Source organism: Pyxicephalus adspersus, chromosome 2 (assembly GCF_032062135.1).
Source record: "Pyxicephalus adspersus chromosome 2, UCB_Pads_2.0, whole genome shotgun sequence".
Taxonomy (NCBI): Eukaryota; Metazoa; Chordata; class Amphibia; order Anura; family Pyxicephalidae; genus Pyxicephalus; species Pyxicephalus adspersus.
Window position 1 is genome coordinate 102,794,361 of NC_092859.1, and position 27,018 is coordinate 102,821,378.

Consider the following 27,018-nt stretch of genomic DNA (forward strand, 5'->3'; position numbering starts at 1 on the left):
GCAGGCTTTAAAATTGTCATTTAAATCATTGTATCTCTAGCTACTCATTGACTTGAAACAAGCAGTCAGAAAATTTTGAATTCCCATCCTGATTTGGTGTTTAAATTATCGACTCATTAAGTAATACAATCTAGATCATGGTGGCAAATCAAAACCTAACGTTTTAAAGTCAGCAATGGGTCATAGGTGGTCACCTACTGGAAATGGAGATTACGGTCTGGATGCCAACTTAGACAACAAAAGATTAAGTCATTTGTTTAAAAAAAAGGTTAAGAAAAGCTTAAGCATGCTGAACAAGCTTAATAGCAGGTGAAGCTTTTTTATACGTACTTTTTTGTATGTTTCAGTACCTCTGTAGATATCTGTACCAGGGATATTGCCAAGAGAACTGTATGACGGACTGAAAAATAAATAGATAAAGGTACAGTTGACACATATTCTCTTCACAAGACTATATCATATGTTAGCTCACTATAGTGAATGGATATTAATGCATATTACTGACGATTATGACGCTGATTTAATACTACAGAGTATACACCCTTATGGATTAACTTACAACCTAAGTCAGTTAAAATCAATAATTTGAAAGAGTGTGCTATGCCTTAATGTATAATTTGCCACTATGCAAGACATGTTTCTCCACTAAGCAATCTAACTAAAGAAAAAAAACAAACTTATTATTAGAGAAGGTAAATGCTTTGATCAACACTGCTCTCCGACTGCTCATCACTGCTGGTGCAAAATCTACAGACTGGTTTAGTAACAGAAAGGAAGGGGCTAGTTTTAGAACATTTGTAATTCTAGTTAGCGTTCCAAGTGGGCTGTTACAAAGTAATGCTTGAGAGAAGTGACTATTTCACACACTCTGTACTGGATGGCTCAAGGGTAATTTTTTAAGTCTTTACTCCAGAATTTAAATGCCATATATTGAATGAATAAAGGCTGCTTTGGTTACACACGTTTTGCTTAGGAACTAAGTCGTCCCTTTAACTCTAGTGTTGGTGGTCCTGGATGTGAAATATTCAATATAGGTTCTTTTTGGATGTAAGCAATTTCAATGGAAATCAAAATAGCATGTCATACTTACTACTGGACACGCAGAAATATGGTAAACAGTCCAAAGATGATTCCAACAAATAATCCTAAATCAATGTCCAGAAGCAGAGATGCAACAAATGTGAAGAGCCAGATAGCCTGGAATGACAGAAGTATATAACCTCCATGAAAACATTCTGTGCATATAAGGCCCTTTTATGAGCTTCTTACAGTACACATTGATTTATAAACAGCAACAGGCTTCATATACTTTCAGCCACTAACACTATTATTTGTTTTGTGTGGGTTGATGAAGGTAGAATATGTTTAAAGTTATCACAATCCAACCAAAATGGCCCTAAAAAGCATCTCTGTATTCAACATTTGGGCTGACTCCATGTATACAATTATAGTCATACAATCACATATGTGGCTGACATTTGGTATGTCAGTGCTCTCTAATATGATTCTTAGTTACCAAAATGAACTGTGCAGAGGGCACAATTGACTGTAAATGACTGGCCAAACTACTATAATGTCATACAGGGAAACAAAGAAAGGCCTCTTGATTGATTTTCTGGCAACAAGTTACACGACATCTGGCTCAGTTAAGACACAGAAGAGCCCCTTACTCCTGAAGTCATACTGGGAAGGAAAAAAGAAGTTATCTCTTACTGGGAAGATGGTTCTTTTTGCTTTTAGGCATTTACTGCCACTTAAGTTTAAAACTATTTTACACACACAAAAAATAAAGACAGCCAGAGGCATACTATAATGTAAACAGGTTAGTAGTAATATATACTAGACAACTGGTAAAATGGCTGATAAGGTACTATGATTAGAGCTATAAAATTATTTACAGCCCAAATGTTTACTTTATTAACAAACTATTGTTCCATGTAGCTATGAAATATCTTGCATTGCTTTCTTTCACCTGTACAGTTGCAGATCATCTGTAAATGAATGATGAAGTTATTTTTTAGAATTGAGTGATACCATTATCTGTAAGTACTCTATTATAATTAATTAGGTAATTGTATATTTATGCATTTTTTTTATAAATAAAAGATATCTGCATCAACACTTACTGTATCCCACTTGCTTTGTTTCCACAAGCGTGGAACATCCAATACCTGCAAGAACATCCCCTTTAGGTTGGATATCACTATGGCTGCCAAAACAGACTATAAAGAAAAGAAAAATGCACACATTTTACAATACTTCAGCATAATTTTCGGAACACAATATTATAAAAAATATACCTTGAAAATGATAGAAAAGATGAAAGATGTGTTCGTATTCGTATCTTGTAAAACCCAATTATGAGTGGCTATAATAATATTCAATAAGATAAAAAATGGGCTACAGCAAATACAATTGGTTTCAAAGAACTTTTCATCACCATTGATGGAAGGTTGCTTATCCTGGAACCATCTGTACCTAATATTAAATATGTTTTGGATGCAAGAAATTATTGCTCATCATGGAAAGGTGCTGATCATCAGAGTTTCCATGGGTCACTGTTATCTCTATTGACTCTTGATTAGCAGTTAGGGCTTGTTACTGCATGATGACAAATGAATTCTGTCAGTCTGTATCTATATGAAAAATCTATAAGTACATTTCTTTTTACAATTCCACTACAGTAAAAAGGGATCTTTTCTATTTGAATGAGCCTCCCACAGCTGTTACTTACCTTTTGCAGAGGCTCCAGGTATGTACCAATTGACAGCAAGGATATCATGACAATTGCTGCATTGACCAGACCAGCAATCTGAATAAAACATAAATCAAATAAAATATCATGGTATTAGGCAATAAACTGGAACTGATAAGAATTCTGTGTTAGAGAAATTTGCTTAGGGCATGCAAGTTTAACTGAAACAGAGAAGAAAAGATAAAGAAAACCAAATGGATTCTGCCAATGAACTGGACAGGGAATTCAATCATAATAAGGCAGGTGTTGAGGTGGAGGGGACTGAGAAGCATGTGATTGTGAGTGAATGTGAGGGAGGCAGAGAAAGATCTGGTAGTGACCGCATGGAGACAGAGTGAAAATGGGTCATAGTGGAACAGAGGTGAGTGGCTCAACTATTGTGATAATACACATCAACAAACATTGATAAAGCACTTGACTATCAAAACAACACATAAAAATTGGTAAATATAGAAGCACAGCTATAAATTTAAAATGTATGGAAATAACAAGTTTTGACCCTCCACACAGACTAGCTGTTGGTTTGACCAGCATCACGGACCTTTTATTAAAATTTCCATAACACAATGTCTTGATATAGTATTGGTAAAGCTTATTTTTTTTAGAACAAATGAAAGCAAGAGTATGCAATGCCACTTGGTTTTTACTTACATACCTGTGTTTTTCCGCCAGTACTTTCTTGCACAGCAGTACGGGAGAGGGCAGTTGTGGCACAGAAGCAAGAGAAACAACCACTGAATATATTGCTGATGCCAAATGCAATGAATTCCTATAAAGAGAACATATATTTTGTTCCAAGAAAATCTAATTCACAGAACTATTTTTCACATTTGTCTGTGCATGTGCAGAAAGTGCTATATAAAAAAATTGTTACTAAACTGTACCTGGTTTCCATCAATTTCATAGTTGTACTTTATAGCATACACTTTTCCCAAAGAGACAGCTAGAGCATATGCCAATATTCCAATGGAAAAAGCTGGTACAATCATCTGAGAGAACAAGCTTACATCTGGTGCCACAGGTGGAATAAAGCTGTATTCAAAAGAAAGCAAGCATTTATAGATCTGTACTTTATGGAAGGTATAGAAATGTATATGACTTTCTGTCTAAAAGAAATAATTCTACAAAAGCAGGTATGTTTTGTAACGTATAGAATACCATAAGTAGAGACAAAAATAAAGAGTGCTAATCCTTATAATTTTACCTTTCCCCATGCATATTTTTTTTTATATCTGTAATGCCATAGCCCTATCTACTCTAAAGCCATCATGACACAATCTTACTAAAGCTAAATAACCATTTCTGAATGCAAGTAAATGACACAATAAATTGTGAGCGACTATGTGGGAGAATAAGCGACATGACATGACCATGAAAAAGTGACCTTTTTTATTATAATATTATCAGACCATTTTAAAGGTATATAGACAAAAACACTTGTAGCTCAACATCACACATTGCTCTTGCTTAATTTACAAATTCTGGCTGTCATTTTGACAACCTTGACATTCTGTATTATAGAGCCACCAGAGAGTGTATTAATGGAACTTCAAAGAACTGACATTTGGATATTTTTGAAATATAGCTAATTCCATGAAAATATGTGAATAGCACAAAAATTGCACTGACAACACGTACCCACTTGGGACATTTTTTACAATAGCAGCATTATAGTTCTCCTCCAAGTTGACTCCATACGAAATACCTGTTGCCACTATTGCCTAAAGGGAAAAATATGTAAAATTATATAGAAATAAGCATGATATAATACATTTAATACAAAGTTGGTATTACATTTAATAAAATATCTACAACAGGATAGTAATTTATGGTAGACATAAATGTCACAATTATTGTGAGTACACATGCCGTTAGCTTATTCCTCTTTCATGGTATTTAGTTGTACTGATTAACAAGGCGGAGACTAAAATATACAAGAAAAATGCATATTGTAAACTTTACAATAATATTTGACAATTTTAAACAAACATTCACACAATTGAGTACCTCATTCTATGATAAAAATGTCTAACAACTTCAGTATTCTAATACCAAATGAATTGAATTACTTTCATAATTCCTGGCAGGAGAAGAATTAAGCACCAATCAATAGGACATCTATACCTTTATTTATAAATAAAAAACTAACTTGGCTCTCCCATTTATCTATAGCTGTGCAATAGTTATAAAGAATGTCTTATATAAAGGTGTCACTACACTTTATCATTACAATACTTGTTTTATGACCTGTAAATTGAAAATAACTAACCTGTCAAAGGTGCCTAAGGGGCACTTTGGGAATGGCTGCTTTTAATCATACACAACAGAGCAGTATTGAATACTGTACGATACTGATGACTAGTATTGCAATGTTTAAACGGTTACATTTATTTTTTCCCTACATATTAAAATGATTAAATACAAAGCCAAAATTATCTACATTGTTACTAAAAATTTCAGAGATTTAACTTACCACAATTACTTCAATGGGAACTGGAATACGTAGAACATGTTTGTATCTTTCATTTAGCTCTTTCACCACCGAACATACCACTAAAGTAATAACTCCAGCAATAAGATCAGCGAAGTTGGTTTTATCAAGGTTGGCAAAAATTTCCAAAGTTGTCTGAATAAAAACAATAATACAAGATTTAGCTTTTAGTATACACCCAATATAAAAAAACAAAACAAGCATGAATGTTTAGTTCATATATGGCCCTTGGAAATAGCATTGGCACATAACATCAAAATAACGCACATTTTAAAGTTCACAAGTTTAATTTCTGATGTTTAATTCAAAAAAATGCGCATTTGTATGTTTATGAACCAAATTGTAAAGTTAATAAGTAATCTCATTTTTGTTTGTTCTAGTTTCAGAAGGTGGTTACAACCTTTGTAGGTAAATATCATAAACCAGTAAAGGTCTAAAAACTCTGTGATTGACCAATGAGACTTCAACTAGGTCATCACATCCGGTTATAGATTGCATATTGAGTAACTGTTGCTTATGCCAAAATGTAACATGCTGTAAATTGTTTTTCCTTATTTTTCTTCTTTTTCCATAATGTACATTGTTACAGTACTATCTACTATGTTTTTGTTCAACTGTTTGATACCTTCTACCTCTGCCGGATTAAGCACTGTAAAAGTCTGTTTTTGTTGGTTGCTAATAAAAATAAATAAAAACTCCGTGATAAGAATACATGTTACACATAAAAATATTGCATCATTATTTGACTGTTTTGTTACCAAGACACTTTAAAAGATGGTTGAAAGAAACTGAGGAAACTGCTGATAATGAAAGGCAGCACTTTTAAAAGCACTGTCAGCTCTCTTTCCATTATTCTTTTTGAAAACTTTTTCAACTAATAAAAATTACACAAATATAAATTATCATTTTTTTCTTGCACAGATAAGAATACTTTTATCTATATATTTGAGAATGATAGTACATACACCTGGCAAAGTTTAAAATAACATCAATATACTATAGGCTCAGTTTTACACACTTACATAAACCGTTGCCAGGATTCCACTATAGTTGCTTGCAGGTACATTGAGTATCAGTTTGATCTGTGAGATTAGAACTTGAAGTGCAGCAGCTGTAGTAAAGCCACGGACTAATGGATCCCCCAGGTATCTAATAACGAAGCCAAACTGCAAAGCACCTAATATAAGCTACAGGTAAAAACGAAGAAAAGACAGTAAACCACCTATACAAAAATATATACTTTTACAGTACTATGAACATTTAATGTCAGGTGAATATCTTTAAAAGCATTTGACAATAAACTGATGACTGATACATTGTAACTAAACCACATAGAACATGCTAAAATGAGAGAAATAAACTAAATGTATGTAAATATTGTGAGGCACCGGCTGGCTGGATGGCAAATAGTGTCCAGAATGGACAAGGTGACATCTCTAGAGACAATGCAGCTGTGTAACCCAACACAGTATCTGAAAGCTCTGCAACAGTGCTGAGATTTTATTGAAAAGTCAGATTGATACAGATACTACAATAAAACCATAAGAATATTAGCTGTCTAAATTAGCTGTATAAATAACTTAAACACTGTTTAGATTAAAAACTAGATATGATGTTGATTTAGTACATTTCAAGCATCATTCACACTAATAAGCAAAAGCCATCAAGAGACAAAAAAAAACAATGATGTTGAAAGTATAATTTAAGAGCCTAAAACATCCTTGATGCTAGTCAAGAAACTCAAAAAAGTGATTTCTTAATGATCTAATTTGGTTTGTTTGCTTTATTACGCTGTTCTTAGGAGAAAGTCGGCATGACTGAACATGACTGTACACAAAGACTATGTCACACACTTTGAACATTGACCTAATGTATATAGTTGTTAAGTCTCAATTATTGTTTTGACCTTAGCATTGTGTATATATTGCAGCGTTTTATGAGATTGTCGTCCAAACCAGGTTTTTTTTTAACTACCTTTTTCCTTTTTTTAAAAAAAGGGAGAGGCTGATCCCCCTCTGCCTTTACTGCTGCAGCAGTAAAGACTACACGGGAAGGCCAGAACCTCTAGGCCAGAAGGCTTTGAACTGCTCCTTCTGTTTGCCCGATCTCTGAAGGGGCTTTTCCTGTAATGAAAAGAAAATGCATTTTCTTTTTCAGAACGAAACTTCATCCAATCTCTTGCCTGTGAGATCGGGTGACATAGGCAGAAGTTGGAAGGCAAAGGAAGAAGATGTGCCCAATGGTTCCCTCACTGGAATGAAGGAAGAATCCAGGACAACGCAAGACCGAATCAAAGTCAGCAGTGGAGAGATTGGGACCTCTGCGGATGAATAGGTAACTGACATTTTTTATATTAATGAAAGTTTTGCTTTAAAGTTGCAGTATATTCTGTTGATATTTTGCCTCTGGTTGCCTCTTACCCCCTCTGCTTCCACAGCTGTGGGCTCTAAGCTCTGCTGCAGAACACTAATTAACATTCCTTCCCATTATAAGTTGTTTGGGAACCATGTTAACTGTACTACATGGCCATGTGCTTGGCTCTTGCTATATCTGGGTCTGGCAAATGAAAAACAAATAATGTAATTCAATTACACTGCAAAAACATGCTTGCCTTAACAAAAAATATGTGTGTAGAGTGTGTCTCTATAATATATGACATCTGAAGTGTATTACCTGGATAATTCCGATCAAAAAGCAAAGTGTACTGGAAATGACCACTCTTGCAGCATCCCGAGCTTCATAATCTATTAACGTTCCATTTAATTCTGTGGAGTTAGTAATTATAAATTTTTCATTTGGAGCCATCGCCAGCACGACTTGTCCCACCATTAAACAGATAACTGGAAAAGGTCCTATTGGTAAGAAATAATTACCATAATGTAAAACCTATTTATTAAAATAGATAATTAATATTTTTTATTAAATATTATTTATGAAATAGATTAATAAAATAGCCCTAACTAGATGACATTATTTTTCTAAAGCACTGTGACATAAAATAAGCATGTTTGAAATGAACATTTTGAAGTAAATAGGACATGTATTAATTGGGTTTAAGACACTTTAGATATATTTTTCTGCAATAATAAAAAAAACTGTGATTTAATGTATTTATTGTACCTAATGAAAACAACAAGCTGGTTTGCCAAGGGAAATGGTTTATGTTGAACCAACAACATTCTGTTATATTAAATCTAGCTGAATAATAATGTAAGCATCTGCCCGGCTGCTATGGGCAATACAAAGGCCTTTTCATTTTTAGTCTTCACACAAAAGAAATTACATGAACTGAATAGTGCTGTTTGGCCATGTTACCTACCAACTGAAATGTGTCGAGATGTTCCGAGGAAGAAGTATGTCAAGATGGGGAAAAATGACGAATAAAGGCCATATCCAACAGGAACCTCAGCAAGTAAGGCAAAAGCGAGACCTGCAAGACAAAATTCCCTGCATGGTAATTTATTTGGCATTATATAGCACAACAAAAAACCAACTACTTGTAAGAGCATAGTCCATGATCATGATGGGGTTAGGGCAGGTAGCATTTAGTTAGAATCATAAAACAGCCATGTGGAATGTACAGCGAGTCACAGACAAATTGACCCAGGCTAGAGAATTCAGAATTTTCCAAATTTGCAAGAGAATAGAAACCATGTTTTCTGGTCAGGACCGAAAACAATGACAGCATAAAGGATCCCTGTTGATGCACATTCTGATTTCTACAATAGACTGTTTGGAATTACATGAAGTGGAATAATGGGCAGAAAAAAGCCTACAAGTTGGATGTCTGCTTTCTTGCACTTTGCAGCAATATACCAATCAAAGTAATAAAAGTCCAATGTTGTGTGAAACAAATATATTTTACTAGAAACTACCCTAAGCATATTACTACTATATTGATGAGAGATCATTGTACATTGTGAAATTCACCCTATTATTATCTGAAAGGAAGACAAAAAAAATATTATGCAGGGAGACAGGTATAGGAAAGTTGCAGATAAATTGTCACAGTCATACTGACATATCTTGAAGCCCTTTGATCTTTTCAAGCACTCGTCACATGGCACAAATTTGATAAGATTTTGCCTGATTAACGTAACCAGTGCAAATGTGCAAGATTATCTATATTTCTGTGTAAAGGTGAAATCAATGGGCCTGATTTACTAAAGCCCCCCAAGGCTGGAGAGGATCCATTTTCATCAGTCAAGCTGGATGATCCAGTGAACCTGGAATGGATCTCTTCAGTCATTTGCTAGCAAATGTTTTGAATCCTGGACCAGATTTATTCCAGGTTTGCTGGATCACCCAGCTTCACTGATAAAAGTGTGTTCTCTCCAGCCTTGGAGAGCTTTAATAAATCAGGCCCATCATGTTCTCAGTAGGCACAACAGAAAAGTACTGTACATCACATACAACAAAGTATTCCTAATATATCTATAGATAAATTAGACAATACATGGTATACAAAGTTTAAATAGACAGTCGAGACATTGGGTACAAAATGTCACGAGACAGATGTGTAAAATAGAATAGGTATGCAAATAATCCAATGACTATTACTTCCGCTGTTAGAATCTGTAGTCTGTAAAGTATATAGGACTGCACCAAATGTACTTGGGATAGTAAATGCATTGGTCAGGCCAGAAATCTTCATCCAGCACTTTGTGTAACTTGTTTTGTTCTGTGGCACTTTTCTAAAACAATTTAAACGTTTTACTTTCTTTCTTTTGTAACTTTTTTCATTTAGTGTCTCTTATCTACAAACATGCATCTATCTATCTATGTAATCGAATCGGTTTACAACTGTTTTTTCCAACAACTTGGATTTCCAATATGAGCCTCTACAGCAAGTAAAATGTATATTTGTAATAAAAGAGGCCTAGCCTCAATGGACATAATCTTGCTCATGTACAATAAGCAAGACCTCATAATATTAGGCAGTCCAATTTAGGTTACTACCGTGTTTCCCCGAAAGTAAGACCTACCCCGAAAATAAGACCTAGCACTTTTCCCCCATTTGTAAGGGGAATTTGGGAATATGGTAAGTGTTTTTTTTCATTAAAAAAAGTATATAAGACCTACCCTGAAAATAAGACCTAGTGTGTTTTTGGAAGCCCAAAAGAATATAAGACAGTGTCTTATTTTCGGGGAAACACGGTAGTTCACAAAAAGGATGATGTGATGCTAGAGAGTGCAGAGAAGGGCTACTATAATAATAAAAGGTATTGAGAATCTCACCAATAAGAAACAATAAAGCCAAACTCTAGGCTGATTACTTTAGGGGGGAACCCTGTCTGTGCCTGTTTCTAAAAACTGTTGGATTCTTTAGAATTAAGGTTTAGAATTTTGGTTTTAAGATATTTTTTCCCTTTGGAGCAATCTGGAGTTTTTGTATTCCTTTGGTTCAACTAAGGTAGGGGTGTCAAACTCTGACCCGCTAGCCAAATCTGGCCCTCAAGGGACACCGAATTCTGAAAATTAACTACATCGGGCCCTGCCTGCCCGCGTTACCCCCTCAGGTTATCATTTTCAATACATGCAATACATAGACATTATTCCTGTACACCCATCATGTGACACAAAGCCTAGGCAATGATCACATGGTGCCTGACCACCAGGGGCATTGTGTTTGTTTCAATCCATCAGAGACTGAATAGTGTAATATTTAGTGTCAGACAAACATGTAATGTGAGAGGATGAACAACACACAGCCTGCAAAGATAGAAAGAAATTAGTCTTGTTAGTTATGGATGTAGTAGTAGTAGTAATAAACTTCCTCAATTTTTTTCAATAAATTTCAAGTTTGTACCCCGCCTTGGTCTAAGTTTTTAATTTCGGCCCTCTGTGTATTTGAGTTTGACACCCCTGAACTAAGGCATGTTTTTTTTATTTATATATTTTTTAGCATAAAATAAAGCAAGCCTGATAAAGGAGTAAAATTCTGTAAGCTACACTATAGACATTATAGACAATTTAACCACACCTACAAAGATGCAAACCAAAAAATCAAGTATTAATGCTTAATAATATTTATTAAAATCAAGCTTACCTTGTAAAGTGCCAACGAGTCCTGTGCAAAGTCCTGAGATAAGGTCATGTACAAGCCATTCTTTCCACCGATACTTGGGCAGCCAGTTTAGGACAGGGAAAAATTTCTTAAGTTTTTGGCGAGCTGTTACAGGTGTGCAACTGTCAATCAAATAACACTACTTTACTCATACAATTCTGATCTAACATCTAATAAATGCTTTATATAGGACCACAATGACACATTTTATGTCCAATACGAACAATGGCTGTGTTGGTAAGATTGCCTAATATAAAGATTCTCTTACAACAACTGACATCTACTGCACAAGGGTAGGACATACATTTCTACACCAAAAACAGCATCAAGGAAACATTTACCAAGAAGATGCAAAACTCTTCTGCCCTAGGATGTCTAAGTCTTTTGGATAGACTGGCAGCCTGCATTTTTAACTCACTTCCTCTGCACCTAGGCTGTCATGGGCCTGCCCCAGCCTCTGACTTATTAAAACGAGCACATTAATGAGCTAATTTCTCTGCTACTCTTATTTCTTTTCCAGTCAAGCATGCTCCTTGTCTGCGTGTCTGTATATTAACTGACTAGAGCCTTGTGCTGCTTCTTCTCTCCCACTTAGCTCTGCTGTACAGAGACTGCAAGCACCTGATACCAAACTTAGGTATTTAAACTGCTTACGTTTAAGCAATAAAACAAAAACTATATTGGATGGTAATTATTAACCACCTGAGCGTTACACTGATGTCTAGATTTCTGTACCAAAAGCGTCACAGGTTTTTATGAATTGTTTTTTAAATTGTAGACCTGTAACTTACAGAAATATGTTTGAACAGGGTTCTAGTAAAAATAATGAATATAAAAAATGTTTGAAACACACAATCATGTAAAAAAAAAATTACTTTTAATAAAATTAAAGGAGGGATTTAAAGGTAAGTCGAAAAAATACGGGCTTATCCCAAATAGCATTTTTTTTTAAGACGAAAAATTACGGGGTTAGCGGTTAGGGGGTTAAAGGGCTCCAAAAATGTGTATCCCCCATATTTGCCTAGAGCTTTAGGGATGATATAGACAGGTGTTGGGGATGAATTTCAGATACACAAATTGATCCCAATGCCAGAATTAATTTCCATTCAATTGGCTTAACTGCCCCACATAATTAAAAATTATGATTATACATTACTAGATATGTTCTTACCATATAAAGCATAGATTAATTTAAATATGTTACAAACCTGCAGCTGTTTATCAGTCTTTTAGGAATACTAGTTTTAATTATTTCTTTCTTTTCATTTTCTTGTTGGAAGTTGAGTTCAGAGTAAATTGACCGAGATACAAGATACTCATCATATGCAAGAATGGGCACATCCATCTTCTCTGATGTAATCTGATAAGGATAGGAAACAAAAAGGGAAACATTTATGAGGAAGATAAACAGTAATTAGTTTATTTTTCTTTATTATATAGGACTTCTGACCCACATAGCATCAGCTGAAAGTGGTAAACAACAGCAGTAGTAAATGAAATATAAACAACTGAACATAGATCATAGATTGTGTTTTCAGACTTTCACTGGTATAACAAGGGTTCTGACCCGTCTTCTTTTTAATGTATGTTTTTACTTTGTTTTCATCCAGCTAAACCTGTTCAGATATGATTTTTTTTTGCAGTGTACAATTTAAGAGTATGGAAGTTTCTAGAGAACCAACACATTCCAGAGATCTATGTCTGCTTCATCAGTTTTTTCAGCAACAGTAAGTTACAGCTTGAGCAGAAAAGTTAACACTGTGAATAAAGAAACCTGAAAATTCAATGAAGAGTAAAAGTCAGGCTTGCAAGTGAACAGGACAGAGATTACAGCTGTCAGTTTAGCTAGAAATCCTTACCAAAACAGGAATTTCAGCAAATTGATACTTTTGCTAACAGCCTATACATAGGGCATTCTGGCACTAAAACACAATGGTTCTTCTGGAACTTTGAATGAACATTGCAATGTAAAAATGACTAATGTGATAATAAACATTCCTTTAGTAACTTCTGATGAAGTGGAGCACTCTCATTCCCCTTTTTTTTCACCTGCGTTACCAAAAATCTGGGTTCCCACTGTGTTGACCTCTTCCCAGTTTCTGTTTAAAAAAAAGGGAAAATATGTCCAACAAAACTACCTAATAATAATAGAATAATAAAGACTTAGAATCTCTGTCCATTTTTTTGTTTTCCTGTTGTTTATATATCCTGGTGATTTCCAAACAATACCAGACATATTCACCAGATTCAAATCCCCCACCCCTTTATATTCTCTATCAGGGGTGGAGTTTTGTTTTTTTGTCACACTTCATGTACTTACATCTCCATCACTTTGTCATGAACTATTACTGTGGCAGGGAAGGGAATGAGTTGCTGCAGCACTGGAATGGATCTCCAAAGCATTATGTATGGCAGAGCCTTGGGGATCCAGGTGGCTGAAAACCTGGAGTGTTCCCTGGTCTACACTGCACATTTATTTATTTATTTATTTATTTCGGGAGCTGTGGAGTGTATATTGGGGTTTTAAACCTAACTCCAGGAAATTATGTTTTATATTTGGAAAAAGTAGGAAATTTTAGAATTTCCGTCAGGCTTTTACTTCTATCATATACATTTTTCTTTCACCTCTTTTACCTGTGACATCTTTACAAGGAATGTAAAGAGAATAGGTTTTACTGGAATGGGAAAACAAAGACAGCAAGAAAAACACTTTAAAAGTCTGACCTTTTCTTACTGATCCCCTAACAGGAAAAGAGAGATAATCTCCCTAAAAACAGGCAGTAATACAAACCTGAACAAGGTCTAACCCTTTCCAGTCTCATCTAAATATAAAGGAGATTCCTGTTAGTGTGCTGATATCAATAGTTGACAAAGTCTCTACCACCACAAATCATTTGCAGGCTATAAATCCTTCAAGAAATATTAACTGGTTACTCTACATGTTCTAGTAGCAACATTTACTTAAACATAAAGTTCTAACCCTTTCCTATCTTATCTAAATCTAAATAAAATGTTTTGCCTGGGGCTTCTAGGGTCATTAACATGTGTCTAAAAAACACGGATCCGTTTATATTTAATGAAGTGCTGGCTGCTAGAAAGTATATAGTAACCAGTTCAAGTTCCTTTAAGGATTTATGGGTTCCAAATGACTTGAGGGTGTTTGAGACATCTTCAGCTATTACTATCAACATACTAGTCTCCTGTACAACAACACAAGTCTCCCATAGTATAAGAATGTAGGAAAATACTTTTAACAACTTTTTATTGTTTTTAGAAAGTTTCAACTAGTATTAACACCATAACCAATTAAAAACAGTTAAAGTCGAACATGAATGAAGATCAGCAGTTGCATTTCTTGTTTCTCTGCTTTCTCTTTCCAACAGCAGGTTTGGGTTGTCACTCACATTTTTAAGGAGCATGGAACAAATGTCATCCAGTGTTTTGTCAGTGCTCCAAACACATGAACCTTACCATGAAATTATTCATTTTCTCCCCTCCACTGTGTTACTCTTTCAATGACTTGTGTACTAAGCAGGTATTATAATGTTGTTGATCTCACATTTACCATATATTAGGGGACCACTAGAATACAATTTACAGAAGGCGTGCACACTTGTATAATAAAACTATACAAAAGAAACACAAAAATTACATCTCTGATCCGGATGTGCAAGTGAGTCACATACAGGTTCACAAACCTAAAAACAACTTTGGAGTACATAAATATTAAAGTTGCCTTTTCCAATCATTGCTTCTGTAACTTCTAGTTTCTTGGCTGTCACCTTTATTTATCGACTTCAATACATTCAGTCACTGAAAAAAATACAGTATGCAGAATAGTTGCTTGCCTGTTCTTGATAACTGATTTAAAATGTACTGAAGCAAGATGCAGCTGTTTGAACTGCATCAGAAGTTCAGTATCTCTGTACAGATTTTCTTTATTAAGGACATAAACATATAACGACGTGCAGACTCCATAAGGAACATAAAAATATTATTATAGTGACAAATCCAGGCCTTAAATCCTAACATCTCTAACAGAGAGAAAGGCAGATTATAGCTTGGTGTCAACCTTAGCATTACATTATTTAAAATGTGGAATTGCATGTATAATTGTACCATTTAGAGGGGTGACTAAACTGCCTGCACCTTTACAGTAAGTATATTTCTAAACACATACACAGACATATACACACCCATATGCAAAGTCCTGGCATTCTATAATCTTCTACAACTTGCAAGTAAAACTTTTTATGTGCATAACTATTATTTATTTGCAGAATTTAAATAGAAGTATTGTCATTTAGACATTCACTTCTCATGCATCAAGGAAAAAGGCCCACAGTACCTTTAAACATCCTATGCATGTCAAACATTTCCAATGCAAAAATCAGACAGATAGTAGGAATGGCAGTTTAAGCAGAGTACCTGCAGGTTGTCAGCTCCTTTCGGCCATGAAAAGGTAGACTCTGACACACTAGTGTATAGGAATCAGAATATATAGATCCTGCAGCCTGAAGGAAGCAGTGTTTTGGGTTAAACCAGTTCAAGTGAGAATGAACCTGTCAGCTGACACATGCATACAGATCTTCAAAGGTTTCCTCCATGTTAGTTAATCATTCAGTCATTAATGCTTGGAGATGTATACTTATTCTTGCCATAAGTAAAAGCTATTGGTGACATCTTAGGATACCATTGTGTATTCAGTTATTTATATATAACCCTAAACACATGCAAAAAAAAAAAATCTCTTTCCAGGTAAAAATACCTACACGTCTCTAGCATTTTTTCAAGCTGTAGTATTTGCGTGTTACATTTGTTTGCATCAGAACAGTCAATCATTGGCATAATGAGGCTTTATTCACACGTGGCTGAGTATACATTTTCTTACTGGTTTACTGATCGCCTGCTGCCAGGAAAATGTCTACTCTACAATATTTATTGGGTTCCTGCACTGCAGTTTAAACACCCAATACCTGGTGGATAAGGACCAAATAAATACTGGAATGAGGCTGGAAAATGCTGGCACTTGGCTAACATTTTTAAATCTCCTGCCAATGTAACAGCTGCTCATGAAACCTAATTCACCTAACAATAAAGGAAGTGTGATCATTTGTTATGCTATTGCTTCACTTCTGAGCTCTTTTTGCTATTATGAAATTATCCTTTAAATACACTTGTTGTAAGTATATTTAAAGTATCCCTTTACAGTTTTACATTTGGAAAAAAATATATTCTGTATAAGAAATAATACTGTTTGAGCGCTCATTCACACATGCTTTTTCTGTATTTTGTCAAGGTGTGTTTCAATGTCAATATGAACCTAGAGGGCAAAAAGGAACCTGTCTCATTCAGGGATCAGAGCTGCAGGAAAATACTAGGAATGTAAAGGTCAAAGTGTGGAACTGTGGAGAGAAGCAGGATGCTTACAATTTTTAATGGAAAATGTAGCTCTGCAAAAAAACAAAAACTGGATCCATCAAGACGAGACAGGTTAAGTGTTCCCTATTTAGACAATGCTTTTATTGATTAAAATGTATCCAACTATAAAGGATTTGGATATTTAATCATGGCAACTATGCAATAATACATTACACCCAAATATATTAAATGTAAAGGGAACTGAACTTGTATAAGTCTTTTAATTAAATTTAACTACAACTCAATTTTATGACCCCTTCAAGTCAAGGTCATGCTGTTTCTTGCAATGCTTGGATGTATGTATAAGGCTGAACTGCCCATAAAGCTGTATACAGCTGGCATAAACTGGCCCAATCACCCAGTGGTCAATACTGGACAGATCACAGTTGCCTGCCAGGAAAACTTAACAATAGTGATTTTTTTGTTACATCCCTGTCATTAAACCATTTTTAAATAGCACAAAAGTAATATATAATTATGTTTTGTGTACTATGAATAATAAGTTTTAAAAGCTATGCTATCCCTTAGTAAGAAATACTTCCCTTCTTATAATGCCAATGTAAAGCAGGACCCTGATTCATGAAATCTACATTCTATGGATCTAAATTTTATGGATCCATTGAGAAATAAACTGTGCTACCTACCTTATATGGTCCCGGTTAGGTGTCCTGACCAGAGATATTGTTTAGAAGCAAGTGCAAGATTGAGATAAACTGCTGAACTCAGTCTGTGTCAAGTGTCACAGCCATAAAAAGCAGCAGCAGCCACTGGCACAGCAGAAGGGCAATATAACATGTTTTCCATTTATCCAATAACTTACTAATTCTCTGTTATTATGTTATGTATTATCAAGAGCTCAGATTCTTTGATTTCATGGACTTTTGCCATATGATTTCCAGTAAAAACAATCTAGACTGTTCTGATAAAACTGATGCTAGCATGTTACAGCTACAGTTATCATACTTGTGGCTACAGACTTGAACCGACAGAAAATGCCTAACACGTACAATGCTACATGTTTTGCTCTCCTGGTATGTTTGCCATTGAATATATATGTATTGAATGTATATATAGCAAATATACCAGCACAGAAACGTAGGGCTCCTGTGGTACACTAACAAGCAGTACCTTGTACCTTGTGTATTGTAAAAGAACAAAATATACTTTATGCCACAGCAAAATGGCTTCAATATATTCTGTATGTAAAAGATACAGGAATAAGATCTAGGATCTAGGTATTTCTTGTTTGCTTTCCAAACCAATCTGTTAGCCATGGCAGCAGTACATAGTTTGCATGTAACAGATGGAGAGGTTAAGGTCTTAGCAATGTGACATTATCACCTGCATTTATATCTATAAAATAAAGAACTGCAGGCAACATTGGATTTACATTGGATTTATTTTGTATATAAGTAATTATTTTCTTCTAAATAAAAATATGTGAAAGACTAACTGAGGGATGTGGAAGGTTGAATCTTGCTTGTTAAGGGTAATGTTGATCAACAGCTTTTAACACTGCCCATTTATTGAATATGGCTGCATATCATATATGATTTAGCTGAAAGGATCCTGATTGTAGGTGGTGATTTAAATTGCTATCTAGATGCTTCTAGCATTAAGCAGAAGGAATGGCCCTTTGGGTCTCTTTCTAACCAGCTACAAAAACACTTGTGTGAATATCAACTATGTGATATTTGGCTAATTCACATGCAACTGTGAAATACTTCTCTTTGTACTATCCTGTACTGTACAATGCTTTTATTTTCGCATCAATATGTTCCTGGTCTGCCACTGTGATGCCAAATAGGGAGGTGCAAGACATCACCATCAAAACTATCAATCTATTACATGCAGCCCAAACAAGAAAATCTTCCTTTACTGCTTTGCTTTACAGACGCTGAGAAGGCATTCGATTGAGTTAATTGGGGCTTCATTTCATAGACTACATTTTTTAAGATTAGGAAAATGATTTCTTGGATTTTGTCCCTGTACTCCTATTTCTCCGCTAGAGTCAAAGCCAATAGAATTTTGTTTTGGTTTGTTCCCCATAACAATGGAACTAGATAGGGCTGTCCTCTCTACGCTGATTTTTATCTTGACCCTTGAGCCTCTGCCCTGGTAGATTAGAGGAAACCTTAATATTCAGGGAATATTGTGGCATTTCTGAGCAACCCAAATATTTGTAATCCCAAATACTATGATAAGTCTGGAGCCCTGTATGTGACCCTGTAAACCTCAGGGCGCTCCCTTATTATATTATAATATTTTCCTTTTTCATTGGTCTTTTGAAGTCATCATTTACTTGCAGATCCAGATCTCAAAAGACCTGTCTAAGTTATAGACTTAATTTTCTTGCCCCTTGTACCAAAATTCTGCAATTAACTATTGGATGGTGCATGAATCTCTTCTCATGGTTCGGCAGATGTAATGTTATTAAAACCTCCTATCGAAGGTACTGTACCTACTCCAGGCACTTCTGATACATATACTCTTTTTTTTCCGTTCACTTAACTCCCTTTTCCTGCAATTTATTTGGGCCCTCCCTCGACCTAGGCAACAACTTGATCTTTTCTCTTCTTCTAGGCAACAACTTGATCTTCTCTCTCTCTAAGAATCAGGGTGGCATTGGTTTTCCAGATATCTTTAAATACTGCTTAGCCTCCCACCTGAATAGAATTATTGACTGGTTCTGGCATGGTAGTTGGGAACTTTGTGCATCCAATGAACAGGCTATTTGAGAGTTCCATTTACAGGTTCTACCGTAGTTGGCAACACATATGTCATCACATGTGTGCTTTTATCCTACAGCAGGAGCGACCTTGATTTACTTTTCCAAATATCTTTCCTCTGTCACATTCTCCTTTGTTTCCAGTGATAATACTGGCTTTGCTCTTATCTTACACCCATGAGCAGATCAAGGACCAAAACATGTTTCATCATTTTCTCACCATTGTACTTGGCCCTCTATTCTCGAGTTGTCCTCAGCCCCCCCTATTCTCCTTTAGGATTATGTAAAATAAGGCAATTTTACAATTTCTTGAGATTGCGTCCTCATCCAGACACCTTTTATGGACACTCTGTTTGAAAAGCAGTGCCTTGCGCAGGTCCCAGCATGCCATGTAATTTCTGCTATGTATCCAGAACCAATTTCCCCCTACCTAGAGTTCATCCCTCCTATTATTAAAAATGGGCTGCAGATCTTGACAATGCTTTTAAACCTGACGAGGTAACAGCTCTGATCCTGCTTTCCCATACATCATCTGTTAGCACAATATACCAGGAAAAGGGTTATAAAGTGCTCATGAGGTGGTATCACGTACCCTCACCACTTCACTCCGTATTTACTACAGTCTCTGACTGATGTTTGCACTGTGGCTCCGCTTGTGGAATACTTCTCCACATTTTCTAGGGATATCCAGGGATCCAACCTTTCTGGGAAAAAATCAAGCAAAATATACAGAAGTTTACTACACCTTCATGTACCCTTTGTGCCAGGTTTTCTCATCCTTCACCATAATACCAATAACATTTTAAGTCCTAAGTAAGTCCCTTTTCATCTATTTGGTGGGCACTGCCAGGGTTTGCATCCCTGCAATGGTGCGTGAGTCAGTTTCCCAGAAATAATGAGCTCTACCTAATGGAAGACCTTACTTCTGTTCTAAAGGGAAAAGAGGAACCCCACTTGTAGAAGATGGATGCTGTTTTTTACTGGATTACTGGTCAGCTTTAAGTGCTGAATCTCATGAGAGAATCATATTGTTTTACTAGTTTTTTACTGGTACTTTGAATGCATCGCTCCCTATTACCTCTCCTTCTTCACTTTCCCTCCATCCACGTCTTCCTTTTTACTTATCTACTTGTTCTCCTTTTTACAAATAAAATTACAGTTCTCAATAGACTATATAACCAACCAGTCAAAGAGTGCATTATTTTTGGTTTAAATATATTGATTTTCCTGTTAATCCTTTCATTTGTTTTTTGTACTTCTTTTTGTTGAAAAATGTACTTGTATGATTAGGTTGAGGTTCATCACTTTGTATTGAACATAGAGTTCTGTCAAATAATATTTATTTATTGCAAACTTTAATATAAACCATGATTTCATCGCTATTTCCTTTTCTATGTAATACAAGCATATCAGTTGGTCGGAAAGGCTGGCTCTTGTGAGAATTCTGCAAATATTAACATGCCTTGATAAGTGGTATCTGATATCAGTCTAGAGATGCCTGCATCCTAGCAAGTAATGCCAAAAAGTAATGCAGTATATAAAGCGAATAAATAAGAAAGAGCACGAAGGACAGTTAAGCTGCGTACACACCTGCAATTTTTCTCGTTGGAAAGGATCTTTCACGATCCTTTCCAACGAGAAAAGACTGCACGATGCATGAACGATGCTGTACATACAGCACCGTTCATGCTCTATGGAGAGGGGAGGGGGAGAGCGACGGAGCGGCACCCTGCTGCGCGCTCTCCCCTTCCCTTTCATTAGGATCGGTCGTCGTCCATCGTCCATGGATCCGCCAGGACGGTCGACGGACGATGGACGACGACCGACTGTACACACGGCAGATTTTCGCCCGATAATTGGCTGATACCGATTATCGGGCGAGAAAAATTTGCCGTGTGTACGCAGCTTTAGGCTAAGGTTGAAAAGACTAGATAATGTTGGATGAACTCCAGCTAGGATATTTGGTGGACCAGGAAAGAGCCTTTGCTCTCCCAGAAAAAAAACTTTAGAGCAAGGCTTCAGTTTGTCCTTCAATTTACAAAAAACAGGCTGACTGGAACAATGTGCAATGGACTAAGGATCAAATCAAATATTTAGTTGCTGGGCTATAGCAGTGTTTTCTCCAGAAATTCTTTTCAGCCAGGTGGGGGAAACCTGCACTCGGGTGGTAAAAAAGTCGGTGGGGCAACAAATTTAGTGCTTCCACTTCTTTGTGTTGTAGATGTCCACTAAACCCTATAATTGAGTCAACTTTTTGCTGCCCCTATACTTTGTTTCCACTTTCTAATGCCCTCCCCATAGTGTGTCTTCTTTTTACTATGTCTCAACTTTGTATTATGTCCCAACAAGTTCCCAGCTTCCCAGTGTTTTATGTTTTGTAAAAAGTGTAATCATTTCTAGTATTATAAAAGTGTAATCAATGTAGAGTGAAAATGTAGGCTTCATTCACATTAGTAATGGAAAAAAAGAGAAAAACTGTTGCATTTCCAGTAGGCAATCTCTAGAAAAAGAAAAGGTAAACACATAAAAAAGCAAAAACAAAAGCTAAAACGGTTTGCAAAAAAAAAAAATGTGAACAAAACTTTAGGCTGTATTCAGACTGACAATGGGGTTGTAGTAAGGTTACTGCTTCCTCACGCCAGTAAACCTCCGACATACTGTATAGCATCTACCTGCAATAGCCCAATAGAGAATAAATGGGCTCACTTTTAAATCTGCAAACACTGCTTAAGAACCAGCACTGCAGTGCAAGTCTTGAGTAGCTGGCAAGGTGCCAGTCGCAGGGAGCTGTGCTGGAATGCTGGCTCCCACTGCAGGTCTAAGTCTGCCCTTACACACTAAAGCTACGTACACACTTCCAATTATTATCGTTGGTAAACGAACGACGAACGATCCTGCACGATATCTGCGAACGATCGTATAGCACCGATCCTGTACATACAGATAACGACTCGATCGTTCGCAGATATTGTACACACGATAGATGCGATCTTTGAACGATACAGGAAGTGACGTGCACCACAGGAAGTGAGCGAACGTTCGTTCACCGCGCATGCTCAGACCATGGACAATCAATGAACGACCGTACACACGATAGATGGTCAACGATCGTCATCCAATCCGATCCGCCGGTCCGGTCGTTCACTTCCAACGACTATCCTCGTTCGTCGGCGTCGTTGGTTACTTTTTTTTACGAACGATTTTTGCCCAATCGATCGTTCATCGTTCGTTCGTCGTTCATTTCCAACGATAAAAATTGGAAGTGTGTACGCAGCTTTAGTCTTACACTCTGGTATACTAGGGCTCCATTGTGGGCTAAAAATAGTTATAAATCTCAATAATAGCAAGTTTTCAGTGAAGTTATCTGTTCTGCTGGCAGACATTAAGAGTGAGAAAGATACAATGTATATTAATTGTCCTGATGGTCCAGCAGGGTTGGGAGGTTTCCCAGACTCATTGACAGCTCTCTTTGCAGGTAGCCTGTATTGACGCTAGCCTAAGTGAAGACTGGAAGGTAATCCACCCAGCAGTGTTCTATAAAGAATACTCTATAGTAACAGTGGACATTTTGGATGCAAGCTGAAGACAGCATTAAAAAACCTTACAGCAACTGTGAAGCTCAGTGGTCAAAAATTATGGTCTGGGGTTGTCTTACTGCTTCAGGCCATAGGCATCCCAAAGTCATTGACTTCAGATGAGAATGTAAGGCCATCTGTCCAAAACTTGAGGTTGAACTAGATATGGATCTTGCGATGCAACAATAATCTGAAACACACTAGCAAAACCACCAAGTCACTGTTCATACTTAGGAAATTGAGGGTTTAAGATTTATCTATCAAAAACCCTAGTTTGAATCATACACCAATGGTATGGAGCATATGAAACAGGCAGCTCATATAATGGAACTTACAAAGCTCTTATAAATTTTTCCCTGGATTGTTGTCAGAGAGGTGGACAGTTATTCTAAACAGATTCAAGAAGTCATTTCTGCTAAAGGATGCATTGGCAGCTTCTGGGGCCAAGGATGTCCTATTTTTCCATAGCACATAATTACATCTATTGTTATTTGTTAAAGTTTACCTTTTGCTTTTATTAAAGTAGATAACTTTTATATGTAGGCACTGTCTGAAAAAAAAGTCTGTTTACCTGTTCTAATGTTAAAAAAACTCAACAATTTCCGTAGAATGTTTAATCTTTTTTCCTTTGGCTACATAAATCAATTCATAAGCACTAGCTTTTTTCAGCTATGGACTGTCTCTGTGAATACTAGCCAAACCTGCTTGGTGCGAATCAACACCAGCCCCATCAGCTATAAAACAGTGTTAATCTTTCAGCCGGGTCTTCCACCACCAGTCCCTACAATGTGTGGATATTTAGAGCTGCTCAATGTAATTACACAGCCACCTGTATCTTACAGCCTGACATTCATGGGATATATTTGTGACAATATAAACTTTGATAGCTTGTTTTAAAAGTTATCAAGTATTTATATTAGTTTTATTTTCATAAGATAAATGTAAAAGTCCAATAAATCCCAGAAGATATGATTGATTTTCCTCACCACTCCTAGGGAATAGAGCAATCCTTTCTGTAAAGAATTTCTCAGAGCTATCATTTATTAAAATAAGACTTTCATTGCTCTCCATAAACTCATCAGCTTTAGGCCAACATTGGAATACAACACCTGGAAAGAAAACTCTGAACCTAACAGGCTGATACAGGGAAACTTCCAGAAATGTTCAGCAAGGAAAGAACAGGTGATCAGGATGGTTTCTAATGACTGTTTTGTCTGACTTATCTCCAAAAACAAACAAAAGGAGGCAGAAGACAGCTACCACTACAAAATGCAACTACACTTTCAGAGTAAAAATTTACTGGAGATGCACCTGATGCATTGCACATTTATGGCAGGCTAGGACAGTGCTCAGAAATTCATCATGAAAATAAATTAGAACACACAGAGGCGTTTTGGAGAACAGTAACATACTCATACTGTTCCGCAGTCAGGGATGTGCTAAACTGAATAAAATTTGGCTGCATGGGAATAGAAAACATTTGCCTAAAGTGTGGTAACTGAACATGGATGGAGATAAGCCAGAAAGGTAAAATTCCAAACCTTTTGTTTATTACTACTGCTTACCTATACAGGTACTCCCCGATTTAAGGACATCTGACATTCGGGCGACTCCTAGATACGAACAGGGCTTCCCTGCTCATTTGTGTGCAGAACGGAAGCTTGATAGTGGGGAGGGGGGCAGTTTGCATGACTTGTAGAAGTCTTTTGCTGTTCTGCAAGCTTTTTTAACTCTTTATTGATGAAGACAAATTCTGCAGTTTTTTCTTTTTTGCACATCAAAGCACAGCTTGCTCCAAAGTTAAAGAATGTCTAGGCTCCATAAAGTTTTTTTTTTTGCTTTGTTTGTGATTAACTCAAAGTGAGGATTTTATACAGTAACTGACACCACCCTGCCTAATAATATGTTGAGACAAACACCTGTCCTAACCGCTTTTTTTAAAATAATGAAACTGTTCCCCCAAAAGCTCTTGCTCTAAACAGGATATGACCTGACCATGCAAGACGGTGGCTTGTACTGTGAAATAGGGAAATTGTTATTTACTTTGGGACCAGACTACATAACTATATGGGTGTTTATGAGTAGTTTTTATTGTGTATTTTTTATCAAACTATAATTCCACTTTTAAAAACATAGTTGAAAGACTTTACCTGAAATTACTTCTATGGAAAAATGTGAATCAATCTACCATACTTCATTATTCAGGATTTTTTTTCAAAGCATATTGTAACCCACACATTGGTCCAGTACAAAATAAAGTACTGGAGTTTCCCTTACCCATATACTTTGCTGACCATGTACAGATATACCCTTACTGTTTTGTCAACCCAAATGTGTCTATCTATACTCATTTAGGAATTAAAAACATTTTGCATTGGCTATATTTAACAACTGCCTATGTGGTTACAACAAACCATTCTCCCTTTTCTGAACACAGAGCTTCATGCTTGCACAGGCTGGGCACTGCCCTTTGATAGGTAGAAGCTAAAGTTATCTCATATTTTGGGAGGTGATGAATCTTAGTTTTAAGAGCTAGGAATCTGGAGGGTTAAGGTTAGGAGCTAGCTTTTGGGGAGGCTATTGTGTGTTAAAGTTAGGGTTAGGCACTGGAACAGAGGTTAATGTTAGGTACTGGGGTTGGGAGTCCTGGTTGGGTGCCAGTTAAGAAGAGGGGAAGGTTAGGCACCAAGAAGGGTAGGTTAGGGTTATGTACTGGGTCAGGTAAGAAGGGATGAGATATAGGGTTAGGTGCGAAGTTGTAAGGGGAGAAGGTTAGGCACAAATAAGGGGAGTATGCACCAAGGTGCCAGGTAAGAGAGACCATAAGTTAGACCCATGGCAGAGGGTTTCAGTTAGGTGCCAGGAAGGAAAGGGTAAATGTTTGGCACCCAGAAGGTTAGGCTTAGGAACATGGCAAAGGGTGAAAGTTTGATGTCAGGTAGGAAGGGGTGAAGGTCAGGCTCCAGAAAGGTTAGGTTTGGGCACATGGCAGAGGGTTAAGGTTAGGTGCCAGATAGGAAGGAGTGAATGCTGGGCACCCAGAAGGTTAGGGCTAGGCACATGGCAGAGGGTTACGGTTAGGTGTCAGGTAGGAAGGGGTGAGGATTAAGCACCAAGAAGTTTAGGGTTAGGCATATGGCAGAGGGTTATGGGTTATGTGCCATGTAGGAAGAGGTGAGGGTTAGGCATATGGCAGAGGGTTATAGTTAGGTGCCAGGTAGGAAGGGGTAAAGGTTAGACACCAGAAAGCTTAGGATTAGGCACATGCCACCAGGAGTGTAGTGGGGTGGGCACATCGTGCCCTCACTTTTTACATGAATGGGCATGCGTGCCCACTCTTATTTTGCAAAGAATTCTTTGGTGGTCCGAGGCTCTGGCCGGTCCGCCCCCATGTGGGGGTCAGGAGAAGGACCCTGCTATAGGGCGCACTGGCCAGACCCGCTGACTACCTCTCCCATGTGGAATCGCAGGCTCAGACCTGCGATGGGAAAGTGGGCAGGTTCATGACATGGTATCATGACATCACTCGGGGGAAGTTTCTTCCCCTTTGATTGACACATAAGCAGGGGTGTAGTGTGCCGTGCCCCCTCTTCTTTTTTTATGATTACACCCCTGCATGCCACACGGTTAAGGTTAGGTGCCAGGTAGAAAGGGGTGAAGGTTCAGCACCAGGAAGGCTAGGGTTAGGCACATGGCAGAGGGTTGTGGTAAGCTGCCAGGGGGAAAAGGGTGAAGGTTCTGCACCAGGAAGGTTAGGTTTAGGCACATGGCAAAGCATTAAGGTTAGGTGCCAGAGGTTTAAGCACATGGCAGAGGGTAAAGGTTAGATGTCAGGTAGGAAGGGGTGAGGGTTGGGCATCAGGAAGGTTAGGGTTAGGCATATGGCAGAGGGTAAAGTTTAGGTGCCAGGTAGGAAGGGGTGAAGGTAAAGCACCAGGAAGCTTAGGGTTAGGCACATGGCAGAGGGTTTAGGTTAGGTGC

The 27,018-nt window shown here is 37.0% G+C and overlaps 1 protein-coding gene across 4 annotated transcripts in view; it reads right to left on the bottom strand.

Annotated features, from left to right (window-relative positions):
* The window catches only part of LOC140324088 (pendrin-like), a 47,974-nt gene that overhangs the window by 14,130 nt on the left and 6,826 nt on the right, over window positions 1-27,018 (bottom strand). For 3 of the 4 annotated variants that reach the window (XM_072401652.1, XM_072401655.1, XM_072401653.1), the window contains exons 2-14: window positions 12,522-12,673; window positions 11,296-11,435; window positions 8,566-8,676; window positions 7,920-8,098; window positions 6,269-6,433; window positions 5,229-5,381; window positions 4,394-4,476; window positions 3,640-3,787; window positions 3,411-3,524; window positions 2,735-2,812; window positions 2,127-2,222; window positions 1,091-1,197; window positions 331-400 (exon numbers count right to left, since the gene is read on the bottom strand). In XM_072401652.1, the coding sequence (XP_072257753.1) occupies window positions 331-400; window positions 1,091-1,197; window positions 2,127-2,222; window positions 2,735-2,812; window positions 3,411-3,524; window positions 3,640-3,787; window positions 4,394-4,476; window positions 5,229-5,381; window positions 6,269-6,433; window positions 7,920-8,098; window positions 8,566-8,676; window positions 11,296-11,435; window positions 12,522-12,673 (1,596 nt within the window). Of the gene's footprint in view, window positions 1-330; window positions 401-1,090; window positions 1,198-2,126; window positions 2,223-2,734; window positions 2,813-3,410; window positions 3,525-3,639; window positions 3,788-4,393; window positions 4,477-5,228; window positions 5,382-6,268; window positions 6,434-7,919; window positions 8,099-8,565; window positions 8,677-11,295; window positions 11,436-12,521; window positions 12,674-17,378; window positions 17,494-27,018 lie in introns of those variants that run through there. The other variant, XM_072401654.1, reaches the window with a different exon arrangement.